The sequence below is a fragment of the Gossypium hirsutum genome, chromosome D06 (genome assembly GCF_007990345.1).
Source record: "Gossypium hirsutum isolate 1008001.06 chromosome D06, Gossypium_hirsutum_v2.1, whole genome shotgun sequence".
Taxonomy (NCBI): domain Eukaryota; kingdom Viridiplantae; phylum Streptophyta; class Magnoliopsida; order Malvales; family Malvaceae; genus Gossypium; species Gossypium hirsutum.
This window is the reverse complement of record NC_053442.1, coordinates 32,933,383-32,947,884: the sequence shown is the minus strand read 5'-3', so window position 1 is coordinate 32,947,884 and position 14,502 is coordinate 32,933,383. Positions and strand designations below refer to the sequence as shown.

The window sequence follows — 14,502 nt, the reverse complement described above, 5'->3', positions numbered from 1 at the left end:
TACTAGGTCTTGAAAATGGCAGACTTCAGTTTTAAAATATTGATATTAGGTACACTACTGTTTCAGATTTAATTAATGAGGACGTGTTTACCTAGAAGCATAATGATATTAGGGATTTGTTTGGTGATGATCAATTGCAAAAAATTCTTTTGATCCCACTAGTGAACCATGTACAAAGGGATGAAGTGATATAGAGAGGGATAAAACAGGGGAATATACAGCTAGAAGTGGCTACAAGTGGCTCATTATAGAGGAATGTTGTCACATCTCATATTTTTATTATTATTAGAACAAGTTTGAAAACAAGGAATGAAGTGGTCTAGTGGTTTAATACTCCTTAGCTATCCTAGTGGTCCAAGGTTCAGGTCCTATTGTTCACACCTTTTCAATTAAATTTATTTACAATTTTTCCCATGTGCTTAAGAAGTTGCCATCTACCCTATAGTCACCATATTTAGAAGGATTTCTTTCTTCCATTAAGAGTCAAACTTATCATAAGTTGAGGGTGCATGATCCCCTTTTCACTCCATGTCTCCCTCCCTTGCCAAAACTTCTCACCTTTACCATTAGTAGAGGTTCACTGAACCTAGTCCATGTTGACCAAACTGTATTCTCATTTATCACCCCTCCTTGTCGCCCCCTCCTCCCTCTTTCTCCAATTTCTTTCTTTTTCCTCTTCCTTTCTCATCTATTTTCTCTCTATTTACAAAAACCACCACCCTTTCTCTATTAACTTTTTCTCTTTTCCTCCACCGTGATTGAACCCTTTATTACCGTTCACCATGCCTCATGCCCACTGCACCTCCTCCCCTAATCTTTTTCTCCTCCCATCGCCACCGTGATCACCACCACGAGTCTTTTTTTCTCCTACATTTCTCCCTTGCCTTTTTATTTTCTTCTCCAACCTTATTGCACCAAAACTCATATAGTTCCTTTTCTTCAAGCATCGTCGGACCACCGCTCCCTCGTCACCAGACCGCCGCTGTCACCACTACCATTAGTGGTTGAATTTCTTCCTTTTTTTTCCTTCTTTATTTTGTTGTTCCATATATTGATTAAACTTATACTCATTTTGCTCTAACGGTTCTTTTAGATCGTTCAACTCACTGATCTTGTTTCTTTTTCAATTCATCGTCTATCTTTATTTAATCAAGTTTGTAAGTGTAGGTTATTTCGATCGTAGACTCCTCCTCTTGGCTAAATGGTATAGTGGCCATGGCATAATTATTTATTATTATTTATTTTTGTTGTAATACTGTTCCTTAGAATCTTTGAAGGAGCAAATGATAATCATAGGGGAGACCCCTAATTTTGCATTTGAAATCATCTTTTCGAGAGTCCAAAACCGTGGGGTAAGTGTTGGTAAGGCTATTAGTAACTGATCTATTAGTGATAAATTATTTTCAAATGGATCTAACCAATAATCATTATTCATGTGTTAGATATGTCTTTCGAGTTAGATCAAAGCGAAATCGATAATAAGGATTGTGGCTTTTAGGATCTTCGATAAAAGGTGTGGGATCGATTCTACTTATTGTATGTTATATAATTATTTTTTGTTATATTAATAACTTAAACATAATTAATTATGAGTACACTAAGTATTCAGAGAGGAGTTGAAAGATTTATTACAAAGGACCCAAGTAAGTGACTCTATTTGAAATACATTTTGTGAAACGCATGAGATATGTGATATGATGTGACTATTGTTATAAATAATGATGTATGTCTAGATCTCGTTCTCATGACATGTGTTGCTTGGCTTATGTGATATATTTGGTGATTCAAGTATGTGATATATATATGAGTATGTGAATATTGAGACTTATGATCTAATGTGACAAGCATGATTAAACATGTTAAAGTGAAGATTAGTGAAATGTGATTATGTGAGCATGTTCACATGCCTAAGTGTTAAAAGTGGCTTACATGTGTCTAAAAGTGAAATTGTCATGCCACATACATGGGGTGGGATTTTGTGAAAGGTCGAAGTAAGTGGCAATATATCTACATATCAGTGGTGGCTAGTCTACAAAGTGTTATAAGTGGTAGTACATTTGCATATCAGTGGTGGCTTGTCCTCAAAGTGTTATTAGTGGCAGTTTATCTGCAAATCAGTGGTGGCTTGTGCACAAATGGTAATTCGAATGGACAATTTTTAGGGAACTCGATAGTAGTGTGTATCGGAGATGGGTAAAAAATTTTATAAAGTGTGCATCGTTTTAAAATATGCATCGATATGCCCATGCAAAAATATCAGTGTTATAATTTATAAATATTTTGATGTTTGATATGTCGTGATTGATATATTTTGGTATGTATGTGAATATACTTATGTTGATCTCACAGTGGGCCTTTCAAAGCTCACCCATATTACTTATGTGTTTTCATATAATCCTCGTGGTTAATACTCAAATTTGGTCGTCAATGATGCTCTCGGAAATGTTTCTTTTACGATTATGAATTTTTCTTATGTTTTGAACTTTTCTTATGTTTTGAACTTTTATGGACTTTATGACCTCTTTTTTGGATTTTATTTTATGATAGACTATTGAACTGTGGCATGGGATTTTTAAACTATGAACGTTGGACAAATTGCATGAGTTTTTATTATGGATTAAATAATTTGGTATTTTTCCTAATAAAATTGTTTTCTGCAAACTCAATTTATCGAATTTGAATTTGAATTTGAAGTTGAAATAACTAATGTTTTTGTGCCAACGGTAGGGGTGCTAAAGTCACGTAAGCTTGTTGTGAATTCGCTTTGTCTAGTTTGTAAGGTGGAGGAGGAATCGGTGTCCCATTTGTTCCGTGATTGTGTTTTCTCGAAGCACGTCCTTGGGGGTTGGTGTGGTTCTCTCTACAATCAACATGCAACGTAGTTGGAAACAGTGGTTAGCAGAGGATTTTATGAAAAGCAGTTTAATGGTATGTAGAAAATTAGCCATCTCTTATTGGGGCATTTACCCGTGGGAGAACATTCTGGATCCGACCATGGCTGAGGCGCGACCATGTTTGAAGATGGTCTCTTTTGTAAAAGAGCTGGGTTTTCGATATGTGTGTGTCGAGGGGGATGCTTTAACAGTCATCCGGTAACTGAAATCTGCAAAAGAGGACAAATTTAGCATCAGTAATCTCATAAAAGATATTAAGGAAAGAGGGGCCAAGTTTAGGAGCCTCCAGTTTAGATTCGTACCTCGGGAGGCTAATGTGACGACACATGGGTTGGCGATGGAAGGCAGACAGTATGGTTACCCCATGTATTGGGTAGAGGAAGTCCCGAAGGAGGTCGAAAGGCTCGTTGACAAGGATAGGAGAGGGGTTGGGGTAATCGACCATCTGTAAAGGCTGAGTCTGGATTCGAAGATAGTGGATTGTCCAATGAACTCGAAGGCCTGATGAGAGGTTTTCTAGTTTTGTTGCAATCAGAACATGATGAGTTTTTCTGGTTACCTCGACGATTTACTGGTGCTAAGAAAAGCTTGAAAGTTGTCTGGAGAGGAAAGGTTTTAGATCCAGGGGCTTTCATTTCTTTTTCTGGTTTTTGTTTTGTTATCTTTATTTTGTTTAGCTGTTTTGGTTTTGCTACCTTTGTTTACTGTTGGCGCTTTTAATGCGGTTAGGCTGTTTCGAGGTCCCCTAGGCGCCATTTAGTTAAACAATGGTTGGGCCACACCTACGGTCATATTGTAACTGATTTTAGTGTGAGCAAAATTTTAATTCGAAAAAATTGAAAAAAATTTAAATTTTGAGTTAATTGAATTAAGTTATTCGAGTTATTCGAATTATTCAAGTCAACTCGAATAAGAAATTTCGAATTTTGAGTTGAGTTGAGTTGAATTTTTACAATTTGAATAACAGATTAGTATAAAATAGAGGTGATCATGGGTCGGGTTTGGGCTTGGCCCAGAAAAAATATTTTGGCCCGTGTACTAGGCCCAGACCCGGCCCAGCCTGAAATATGGGCCTAAAATTTTGTCCAGGCTCGACCCAGGAAAAAATTCCTAAGCCCGAGCCCGGCCCGACCCAGCTCATTTTTTAATAAACACCAAAAAATTATTTTAAAAATAAAAAAAATAAAAAAAGTATTTTAAAATATTTTAAATTAAAAAATTAAAAAATATATATTTATTATATATTTGGGCCGGGCCTGGGCCAAAAAAGTGATGCTCGAGGCCCGGCACGTTTTCTAAACGGGCCTCGTTTTTTGTCCAAACTCATATTTCGATCCTATATTTTTACATGAACCCTCCTATATTTTGGGCGGGCCGTCTGGCTGGGCCGGGCCGCCCCGCCCATGATCACCTCTTGTATAAAATGTCGTTTTGGCCCTGTCAATTTTGAAAATGAGCAAATTGATCTCTTAACAAAAATTGCAAAAATATCAAAGTAAATTTCAAAATTTGAAAATAATTTTTAAAATTCAAAATATTTATAAAAATTTTAAATTTTGTATTTTTAAAAAAAGTATAAATTTAAAAAAATCTAAAAATATATCAAAAAATTAATAAAATAATAATTATGGAATCTAAATAAGTGAGTAATGATTCAAGTTTATCATATTAAAATATCTTATTTTTTATTATTTTACTTTAAAAAAGTTTTCAAATATATATTGTTTCAAATTTATGTGTTCTAACATAGAAATAGTTATTGTACAATATTTTAATTTAATATTATTAATTTTTCTAATTTAACTCGAACGGTTTCACTTAATTTGATCGAATGCTCACCCCTAATTCGAGTTATCCGAAAATCTAAATAAGAAAAAGTAAAACTACGTCGTTTTGATAAATGTTTACCAGTTCTACAGTTAAAAGTAAAAAATATCAAGTCGCAAAACTAGATTGTTTTGATAAATATTTACCCATTAGTCTTACTTTCCTTCTCGAATTGCCTCACTCTCCTTTTTTCATTTATTCAAAACTAATCTAAAAGCTTGTACTTCATCTTCTAGTAAAACAATCATGTAAACGAAACATTGAGTATAAATAATAAGATTCGTTAATTCGACTCGACTTGACTTGAAAATTTTTGACTTGATTCGAAAAAAATTCAAATTGAATTCGATTGTTAAAATAGGATTCATCAACTTAACTAATTCAAAATTTTTTGATTTAATTTGACTCGACTTCATCGAATAGTCACCTCTAACTGATTTCTTCTCCAAGTTTAAATGGCATCTATTTGTTAAAGAAAAAAAACAAACCCTAGATAATGTAACAACTAACACGGAGAAAATATTAAATAATAATATGTACTGACATATTTCATTTCTATTTTCTCTTTTTTTTTATCATTTTTCTAGCCTTAATAATTTAGAGAAATGATTAGATTCATATTTAAGAATTTTATTAGAAAATTTACACTATTTTAAAATTCAAATCCATTCAACTTCCAAAATATTCAACCCTAATTTATTTCCAAAAACTTTATCTCTGATAATGGAAGAAATTATTATCAAAGAAAATAGAGATCCTAAAGATTCTATGTTATTTTACAAGCAGGTGCATTATGGAAACATTTAAAAGAAAAAAAAAAAAAAAGCTCTTCTCAACTTAAATGTGCTAGAAATTTATACAGTAGAATGACAATAATCTATGGAACCAAAAACAAAAAGAATAATAAATAATAATAATGGCAAGAGTCAAACATATTAATATTCAGAGTCGTTTGTCCGGCAAGAAGCTGAAAGATCTTCTCTCATGTTTATGGTTGATTGTTGAACTAATCGTACCAATGCCTGTACCACCTCAGCTATTGAAGATCTAAGATTAGGATCCAACTGAACAAAGAAAGCAGAAGGGAAAAAAAACAAAAGATTGTTAGAACTTGTTTAGGAAGATGATAAATTGAAAGGACAAAGCAACATTTTTGTCCCTAATCTTGACATTTTTTCTCAACTTAATCCCTAGACTTTTTTTTGGTCCACATTATTTTTGAAACTTGCAATTTTTCCCTATTTTGGACTATATGATAACATGGCACTTTGATATTGTGCAACGGAATAAAATGAAGCATACCATGCTAAACATTTACCCATATCAGATGCCCGAGTCCGAATACAATAGAGATATTTTGATGATTGAAATGTTGTTGCTCACCTGTATACAGAGGGCAACAATATCAGCAAATGGAGGGAGTGATTTGGGAGGATAGAGGCCCCTCAAGGCAGGATCAACCATTCCTGCCAGTGCATCATTGTCATGAAGCTGAGGTCTGGCCCATTTCACTAAGCACTGTTCTGATCTTGGTCTTTGACTGATAAAAAGAAGCAGCAATTCAACTATTAACTCAGACACTATAATTCATTTGGCTAAATGATAGGAGGACTGAGTGATTTAGGATTACTTATCCAAAGGCATCCGACCAGTCAATAGTTCTAACATTACCACCCCGAAACTGTAAACATCACTCTTTAGTGTGTATGCTGATGGTTGTGCACATTCTGGAGCATTGTAACCCATCCCGAGGTTCTGGCTTGTACGCTGAAATGAATTGTTTCGAAAAACTTTACACTTCTTTCATAGAAAATATGAAGGCAAGAAGTTGCAACTTTATTTTTCTAAGGTAATCTTCACGGTTGAAATACTAATGCAGAATGGCTTCCATACATTCCTAATATAAGAGATGATAAGCTTCTTTTATTAACATACCTTCATAATAGATTTGCATGCAGGACTAACAAAACATTTTTAAACATACTTAGAAAAGTTAAACCAGTTTTCAGGGTATATTTGAATTGATCAGAAATTCGTGCAACTCTATCAAAATTTTGAGCGGAGGACATATTTATTCTCTAACCAAATAAAAAAGGAATCTATTAGATTTCAGGATATGCTAACCAGATGAAAGCTTGCCATGCCGTAGTCAGATAGATGAGGATTGAGTTCAAGATCAAGCAAAATATTGGATGACTTGATGTTCTTATGAACTATAGATGGAGAACAAACGTCATGGAGATACCTGAACAAAGCAATTTCCACCACAGGGCTAAATTTTTAAGCAAAAGACCAGCAACATTTCTAAGATACTGTATCATCACTCAGTAGGAGGTGAAAGTTTTTGGCAAGACAATGCAATATCATGATGAGTTAAGAAAATGGCGTTATCTGAGCAAACTCATGGTCCAATTTAAACTCGAAAGTGGTGAGCGTAGCATATATGGATTAAGTATTCAAGTTAAAGTTTGAAACTGCTAGTTGAAGTACACACCAACACTATGTGTTAAATTTTGTAAACATTGTAGATTTTAAAATCTCGGAGTGATGCTATTGTTGTTTGATCTAACCAATACCGAAACAGAGGGAATAGAAGAAGACGCTGAATTATTGAAAACAAAAAAGAATGTATGGTGACTTACTCAATAGCCCTGGATACACCTAAAGCTATTCTAACTCTGGTATTCCAAGTTAGGGGTTTGCTGAAGTCATCTGATAAATGTAGGAACTCATGAAGTGAGCCATTCCTGAAATAGTCATGTATTAGCATGTTATGCCCTTGTTCTGAACAATAGCCAACAAGTTCAGCAATGTTAGGATGGTGAAGCTTAGAGATGTTTGTAACAAGTTTTGAGAATTCCTCAGGCTTCTGGCCTTGAAAATGTAAGGAATCTATCTTTTTCACTGCTAAAACCTGAGACCAAGATATATACATACAGGAGCAAATGAGATGGCACCTTAGATATATAGTTAAAAAGAAATGAAGAGAAGGGGAGAACAAAAAAAAAATGCTAACCTTTCCATCGGGATATTTTGCCCTATAAACACGACCAATGGAGCCCTCGCCCAGAAGTCGACCTGGTGCAAAATTATCAGTACTTTTCTGCAAATCTGCCAAAGAATAAGGTACAGCTTGAACAGAAGTGCTTCTTCTTCCTTTCAGACGGTTTGCAAACTCATTTTCACTGAAGGACACACGACCTGAAACCGAACGTCTAAGGCCCATTGATGGAGATTTTAGCAAAGACTTAATATCTCCATTACCTGGATCCATTGACTTAAAATCTGTCATCAACAGATAACTAATCAGTTAAATTGATCAATGGAAAACAATTATTAGTTAGTTAGCAAGCAATCAGAAGATGCCAAAAAGGCAAAAAATTATAGGAAGTAACCGGTCAAGATATATATAAAACATGTACCTATTCTGTGCAAAACTCTTAAGAGTGACAGTAACAAATATCTGCTTGAAAAGTTTGTCCAGCCTTTTTTGCAAATCCCAAAAATATGTGTATTTGTATAAATGTATATATTCACATAAAAGTATATTTTGATTGGCACCATGCATTGTAGGAAAAGAAGCATATACTGCACTTGAAACATGGATGCTTTCATGCTTATGCTAAATGAGCACAATTCAAACAGTTAGGGAGGCAACTCTACATGTGATTGCTACATGCAGAAACCACAAACAAAAGTATACCTTTGGGTTCTTTCAAAATGCCAACATATGATTCAGCGCCTAACTCTTGTGAATGAAGGGGAGTAAAACCTTTACGCCCACTCATCTTATCATCATCGAGGAAAAGCGAGGATGGGGGAGGTGACCTTCTTCTCCTTGTAAATGCAAACATAAGGAGAAGGAGAAGGAGAAGAGCAAGTCCACCTAAACATGAAAAAGCTATAATTAATCCATTCTGAAGAGATTTCTTTGGACCTTCACTTTTCTTCTCTTCTGTAGCGGGACGGCGACGGTGTTGTACACCAGGGGGTGGAGGAGGAGCTGGCCCAGTTGACCAAGAATTTCCTCCGGTTCTTCCAAAGTGATGATTACAAGTCAGGAAACAACTTTCAGGGAACTAAAAGAATTATAAAAGTGAAATATTGTACGATACTCACTTTAGATTGTCAATCCCCTTCAACTCATTAGGAATCCATCCAGTAAATTCGTTATTCTCAACATTCCTGCAAGAAACGAAAGTTACAGAGAGGTGTAAGGTCTCCCTGATTTTTCATCAGCATTAACGCCGGAAGAAAAAGGGAAAAAAAGAAAAGAACAGAAGACTATCATTTTCAACAAGTTTTATCCGCTAGTCACGTACAGATCATTGAGGGGAAGGTCAGTAAGGACATTTATTGAACCAGTGAATTGGTTGTTCTGTAGATGCCTGTATAAGTGAAAACAGAGTTAACAGTAAAGCACTTGTAAGAGTAAAGAGAAAAAATAAAATACGGAATAAGAAAATTTTGCCACTTACAAAGTGTTTAAATTTGTAAGATTTGCAAATGAATTTGGAAGCTTGTCAGATAGTTGATTGTTGGATACATCACTGTAAGTCAGTTCATAAGTTAGTGAAACTGAGCAGTAACGTTTGCAAAGAAGAAAAGGGTTTTTCTTCTTTTCACCAATAATTTGGATAAATCTCAAAAATATAGGTAAATTTTGTTTCAATATTCAATCTCATACATAAACTTTAATTTTAGACAACTATAAATGTAAAACTTTGATTTTGATTGAATTGTAAGCATAAACTTCAATCTTGATTCAATTGCATAATAATAATAATAATGATAATAATAATAATAAATCAATCCAATTATTTTTATGTTGAATAAATAAAGTTGTTCATTTATGTAATAAATAAACTTAAAATGGTATCATCTTACTGTCAATAATGATGTTAATGGTTATGAATATTAAAATTAAAATCAAAGTTAAAATTAAAATTAAAATCAAAGTTTTAAGTATACAATTGTTCAAAATTAAAGTTAATATATTAAAATCTACATTAAATTTATGTTCACATACAGTTTTAAGATTTATGCTGTACTTACAATGATTTAAGTTTTTGGACTTTGCCAAACATATCGCTCAACTGACCCTTGAGTTGATTGTGGCTTAGATTTCTGCAGCAACCAACCAAATATTTAGACATGGTAACAACTGATGAAATTGTAATGAAAATAGAAAGAAACAAATACTTCACTTACATGTCTTCAAGGTTGGTCATCTGAGATATCGAGTAAGGCACGTTACCATTAAAATTGTTTTCAGAAAGGTCTCTGCAAATTGAGCTCATAAGATATATGAGATACTATAGAGAAAGAAATAAATGCAACTTGGATATGTTGTGTAGATCAAAGTGATCAAAAAGAAACTTTCCCATCATTCGGAAGATATATCTCTAGCAGATGGTGTTTGCCTTAAAAACAAATTAACCTTACTTAGATCATTTGATTAAGTAAAGCTAGAAAGACAAAGTGTTAGTCTTGACCTTTACACATTACCGACAATGAAGATGAGGAATATTTTAACTAATCAAATTTAAGAAATAAACTAAATAATAATTTACACCATTTTTAAAAGCTGCAAGCAACATGACTTTAAAACAGGAAAACCAATGGCCACAAAATTAAGATCAGACTGGGGAACTCCATTAGTTATATTCCGAATATGACTTGCAAAGAAAAGAAGAAAAAAAAATTAAAGCTTTCATGCTGATTAACTTAGATCAGCTGACTTACATGCGTTGAGCATTGGGAGGTAGTTGATATGGAATATCACCATTGAGATTGTTTTTGCTCAAATCACTGTATCAGGACCAAAAAATGCACAGCCTTCATATTATGTTTTCCAATAGGTAATTTCTTTTAAAGAAAGAAAATATAACATTAAAGATTGCTTATTTCTGCAGGCAAGTTCTCACAAGATCTTTACTGAAGACAAGCTCGATAACTGGTACCCCAATTGTCCACTGAGTTTTTGGTCGCTTAAGTTTCTGCAAGATTTTAATCCAATTATGTCCTGTTGAATATATAAAATGCAAGACTGGTTCCCCAGACAGATAGGGAAGAATAACAGAAGTATGGGAATAACCTACATTTCAGTTACAGATGAGCCTGAACATTTGATCCCTTTCCAGCCATCACCACATGGATCACCACCACTATCCTTCCAACCACTCAATTGGTCTGGACTATTTAGGCTTTTAAACATCACATTAAGGGCAGAAACTACAAGAATACAATTACCGAGCGTCAAAATTGCGATGCAGAAGGAATTATGTTTATGTTAATGCACTAGACATCCGAGTTCTTAAGCCAAAAATGATAATTCTTGCAGGGAGATAATGTAAACAATGATCAAACATATGATAATATAAGAAGAAATTAGTGTATTTGCCTCTCTTTTTTTTCTCACAAAGCAAAGGGATCTATTTCGAATTTCAAGAATTTACATACATGTATAATTAGCATCAAATATCCCCATAACATAGGCAATTGACTGTTGCCAAATATAATATGTTTGTTGAATTCTCTAGAATCTAAATAAGAGTAAAAAAGGGAGCAACAAACATGGATTGAATTCTTAAATAACATGCATATCAAGAATTGCAGCAAAAGAAAGTTTCTTAAAGATTAAAGTTTAATAAGGCATATTATATACATACCATCTGGGGAATCTGTCTTGGAATGGACAAAAGAAACAAGGGTACCAAGAAAAAGAAGGAAACTTCTTGCAACAAAATAATGCATGTTCCAATGCCAGAAAAACCCAACGAAAAGGCAGAGTTGGAATGTAGGGTTCAATTCCTTTCATGCATAAACCCAAGTAGGAGGAAAAGGAATCAACAAACATCAATGACAACAATCTCCTAAAAACGGAGAAACTTTTTAGGTTTCCCTTGGTGTATTTTTTCTTTGTTTCTTTCCTTTTCTTTCTATATGTTTCGTATATTGTTCTTCTTTTTTTCTCTTTCGAATAAGCTAAATTTGGTTAAGAGGAGGATACCTCTAACAACGGTGAGAGGAGATGTAAAGTGGCGAAGCTGAGGAGAAATAAAATAAGAGCCTTCCAATGGTTCCGGATCTTTCTAACACTTCCTTCCCGCCACCTTTCATAATATAACAAATATTTCTATTTCTTAATATAAGGTACGGTAGAGTACTCTTTTCTTTCTCTTTTTCACTTATTTTTAGCTTTCCTAATCAAGATCATATTCAAAGTTTTAAAGATTAAATGGTTGCAAAAATAAAATTGTGTGCATAGCCAAATTATTAATAATATAGTACCTAGCTATATCGTAACCCAAACTTGCTAGCTGAAGAAATTAATTTGTGATTTGGTTAAAGCTGCCTCTCCAATATTTGCACTGCTTTTGTAAAATGATGGTATCTAGGGCTAGAAAATGATTTTGGCATTTCAAAAGTGTGTTGCAAATATAATTCAAAATTCTGTAATTAGTTAACCACATTTTTTTATTTGTCAAAAAATCCTACAGTTTTTTTTTTTTGAAACTAATTCAGTTTGGGCTTTTATTAACTTAAAAATGAAAAGCACAAAACAATCAGGCTAAAACCAGATGCAAGTTTTGGCCCGAAGAACAAAGCAAAAACCTATAGTCCAAATCTTTAAAAGAAACTAGAAAACAGCCCTAAAAAACATAAAAATCAGAATCCTCTAGAACCTAATAACCTGAATGAGAAATCAAATTTCTATTCTTTTCAGCCAAAAGCAAGTTTGTGGGAGAAGACAGTTCCAAAGAACCAGCAGAAGAGGGGAAAGAACGTTTGTGGGAGAAGAGACAGGTTAATTTGGTCAATTTCCAGCCAAAAGCACTTCAAGCTGAAGAAAAGGAGAAATTTTTAGCTTCGCATCTGGAGAGAAGTGATTTTCTAACAGTGAAATTTTTTGAAGAAAAGGAGTTTGTTCTTTCTTCCTTTTCAGGAAGAAGGACTTTTTTCCCTAAAAGTGCTTCTAAAACGGGCAGAAGAACGGGCCCTAAATGCCATCATATCTTGCCTAATCAGAAAAATCCATTTCAGTTTTTTCAAAATCATCTTTCATTTCATCAATGAGACGTTTCCAGATTTCAATGAAGCCTTGTCCACCACGCCTTTGAATTTCCACTATACAACTTTTTTCTGTAACCTTTCATTTCTTCTCCACATTTGTTCCTGCCCTTTTTTCAGTTTCTTCCAGGTTCTCAGCATACCCCGGGACTCTTCCAATCAGGTAAGACTTTCTTTTTTCTTTAATGTCTCCATCGCTAGTTTATGTGCTAGGCTGTTCGCTTCTCTGGGAATGTACTCAAAATAGCATTTTCCAGATTTTTCCAGTAGCTGATGTATATCTTGGATATATGCTCCGATCATAGATTTATCATAACTTTTTAGTTTGCACTTCTTTATAATTGATAATGCATCCCCTTCAATAATAATGTTTGGCCATTGCATGTCCCTGCCTATTTGAGTTGATGATGATGAATCTCTGTACATGATAAAAGAGTATTTCCTTCGCTATCCCTAGCCACAATTCCTGCTGCCGATTGCCGTAGGTTCCCATCATAGGCTGCATCAAAGTTGACTTTTACAAACTGATCCGGTGGGTGTTTCCACTCTCTGCCTCCTATTTTAACCTGTGGTACTTTTGCTTCAATCTAATTCAATTCACTAATATATCTCTTTATAAAAAATGCTATCTCTTTCCTAGATCTATTAGTCTTTTCATGCACTCTCTTATTCCTTTCTCCCCATATTGCCCAAAGAGCACAGTAAAAGATCCGTCGTTGATTGGGGGAGTTCTTTTCAAAAACCCAGGTGAGCCACTGTACAAAATCCATATAAGGAGCTTGTAATACTTCTGAGAATAATAACTCTTCCTATACTGTTCTTGCCATAGGACATGCACGAAATATATGATTTGTGGATTCTGCTGCTCTGCCACACCCAACGCATGTCACGTTGTTTGAAAGCCTTCTGTAGTTCAAGTTGACCCGAGTTGGAATATAGTTCCATGATATTTTCCAGACTATAATTTTTAACTTAGGAGGTAGATTTAGGAGCCATAGATTCCTATAAAAATTCCTAGATTCATTTTGTAAAGGGTTGTAAAAATTCCTAAATACATTTTGATGTAGGGACGCTTTATTGATGGAAAAGAAACTAATATTGAGGAGTTTTAATGCTGAAAAAGAATATCTAAAAGAAAATAATTAAACAAATTAGAAAATGACTCAAACAAAGAAAAACAAAGAGATCTTACGAAAAGGAGTAATTCGACTAAAGGGTTGTAAAAATCTCATTTAAAGAAGTCGATTTGGAACCCAAGAAGCAAGAACCGAATTTGGAAATTAATTTCTTGATTTGAAAAGAACATGAACAAGAAGTTAGAACTACAATAAAGCAAGTCGAAGGAAAAAGAAAAGAAAAGATGGATTGGTTTGATTTGGTTTGGTTTGGAGTTTGAGCGCTTCTTGATTTTCAAGACTGATTTTTCACCAAGAAGAGCTAGGATCATGAAGTTTAAAATTTTAATGACCAAACAAAGATTCAGTTCGCACTTGAAAAACAATTTCATTCTATCTGCCGTTAGAATAGAAGTGAACAGAAAGTTTAAATGGAAAGTAATGTAAGGAGAAAATTAAGGAGAGAATTAACACACGATATTCGTTAACACAATTTAGGCACAAGGGTCTTACATCTGTGGAGCCTCATCCAATGAATAATTTTATTCAACAATATTTCGGATTGTCTATTGGCATAAGTTCAATCTACCCTT

The 14,502-nt window shown here is 34.1% G+C and overlaps 1 protein-coding gene and 2 long non-coding RNA genes across 4 annotated transcripts; 1 reads left to right on the top strand and 2 right to left on the bottom strand.

The window, feature by feature from the left end:
• Positions 1–2,254: 2,254 nt before the first annotated feature.
• Positions 2,255–3,767, bottom strand: LOC107901680 (uncharacterized). The gene is made up of 3 exons (XR_001685363.2): positions 3,197–3,767; positions 2,968–3,103; positions 2,255–2,860 (listed from the first exon to the last, which is right to left on the bottom strand). It is a non-coding gene; the product is annotated as an uncharacterized lncRNA (long non-coding RNA).
• Positions 3,768–5,403: 1,636 nt separating this feature from the next.
• On the bottom strand, positions 5,404–11,875 carry LOC107900078 (protein STRUBBELIG-RECEPTOR FAMILY 5). Of its 2 annotated transcripts, none has more exons than XM_041095898.1 (16): positions 11,734–11,875; positions 10,823–10,955; positions 10,649–10,720; positions 10,467–10,532; positions 9,933–10,004; positions 9,777–9,848; positions 9,200–9,271; positions 9,044–9,109; positions 8,841–8,906; positions 8,425–8,756; positions 7,738–8,006; positions 7,364–7,635; positions 6,846–6,966; positions 6,352–6,488; positions 6,105–6,261; positions 5,404–5,785 (listed from the first exon to the last, which is right to left on the bottom strand). In XM_041095898.1, the coding sequence occupies exons 2-16, from the start codon at positions 10,936–10,938 to the stop codon at positions 5,657–5,659; spliced, it is 2,019 nt and encodes a 672-aa protein (XP_040951832.1). In that variant the 5' UTR covers positions 10,939–10,955; positions 11,734–11,875; the 3' UTR covers positions 5,404–5,656. The 2 variants fall into 2 exon arrangements, with proteins under 2 accessions (XP_040951832.1, XP_016681280.2); XM_016825791.2 differs by having other exon boundaries at positions 11,393–11,778.
• Positions 11,876–12,268: 393 nt separating this feature from the next.
• LOC107901679 (uncharacterized) lies at positions 12,269–13,916 on the top strand. The gene is made up of 3 exons (XR_001685361.2): positions 12,269–13,326; positions 13,435–13,541; positions 13,624–13,916. It is a non-coding gene; the product is annotated as an uncharacterized lncRNA (long non-coding RNA).
• Positions 13,917–14,502: the final 586 nt, after the last annotated feature.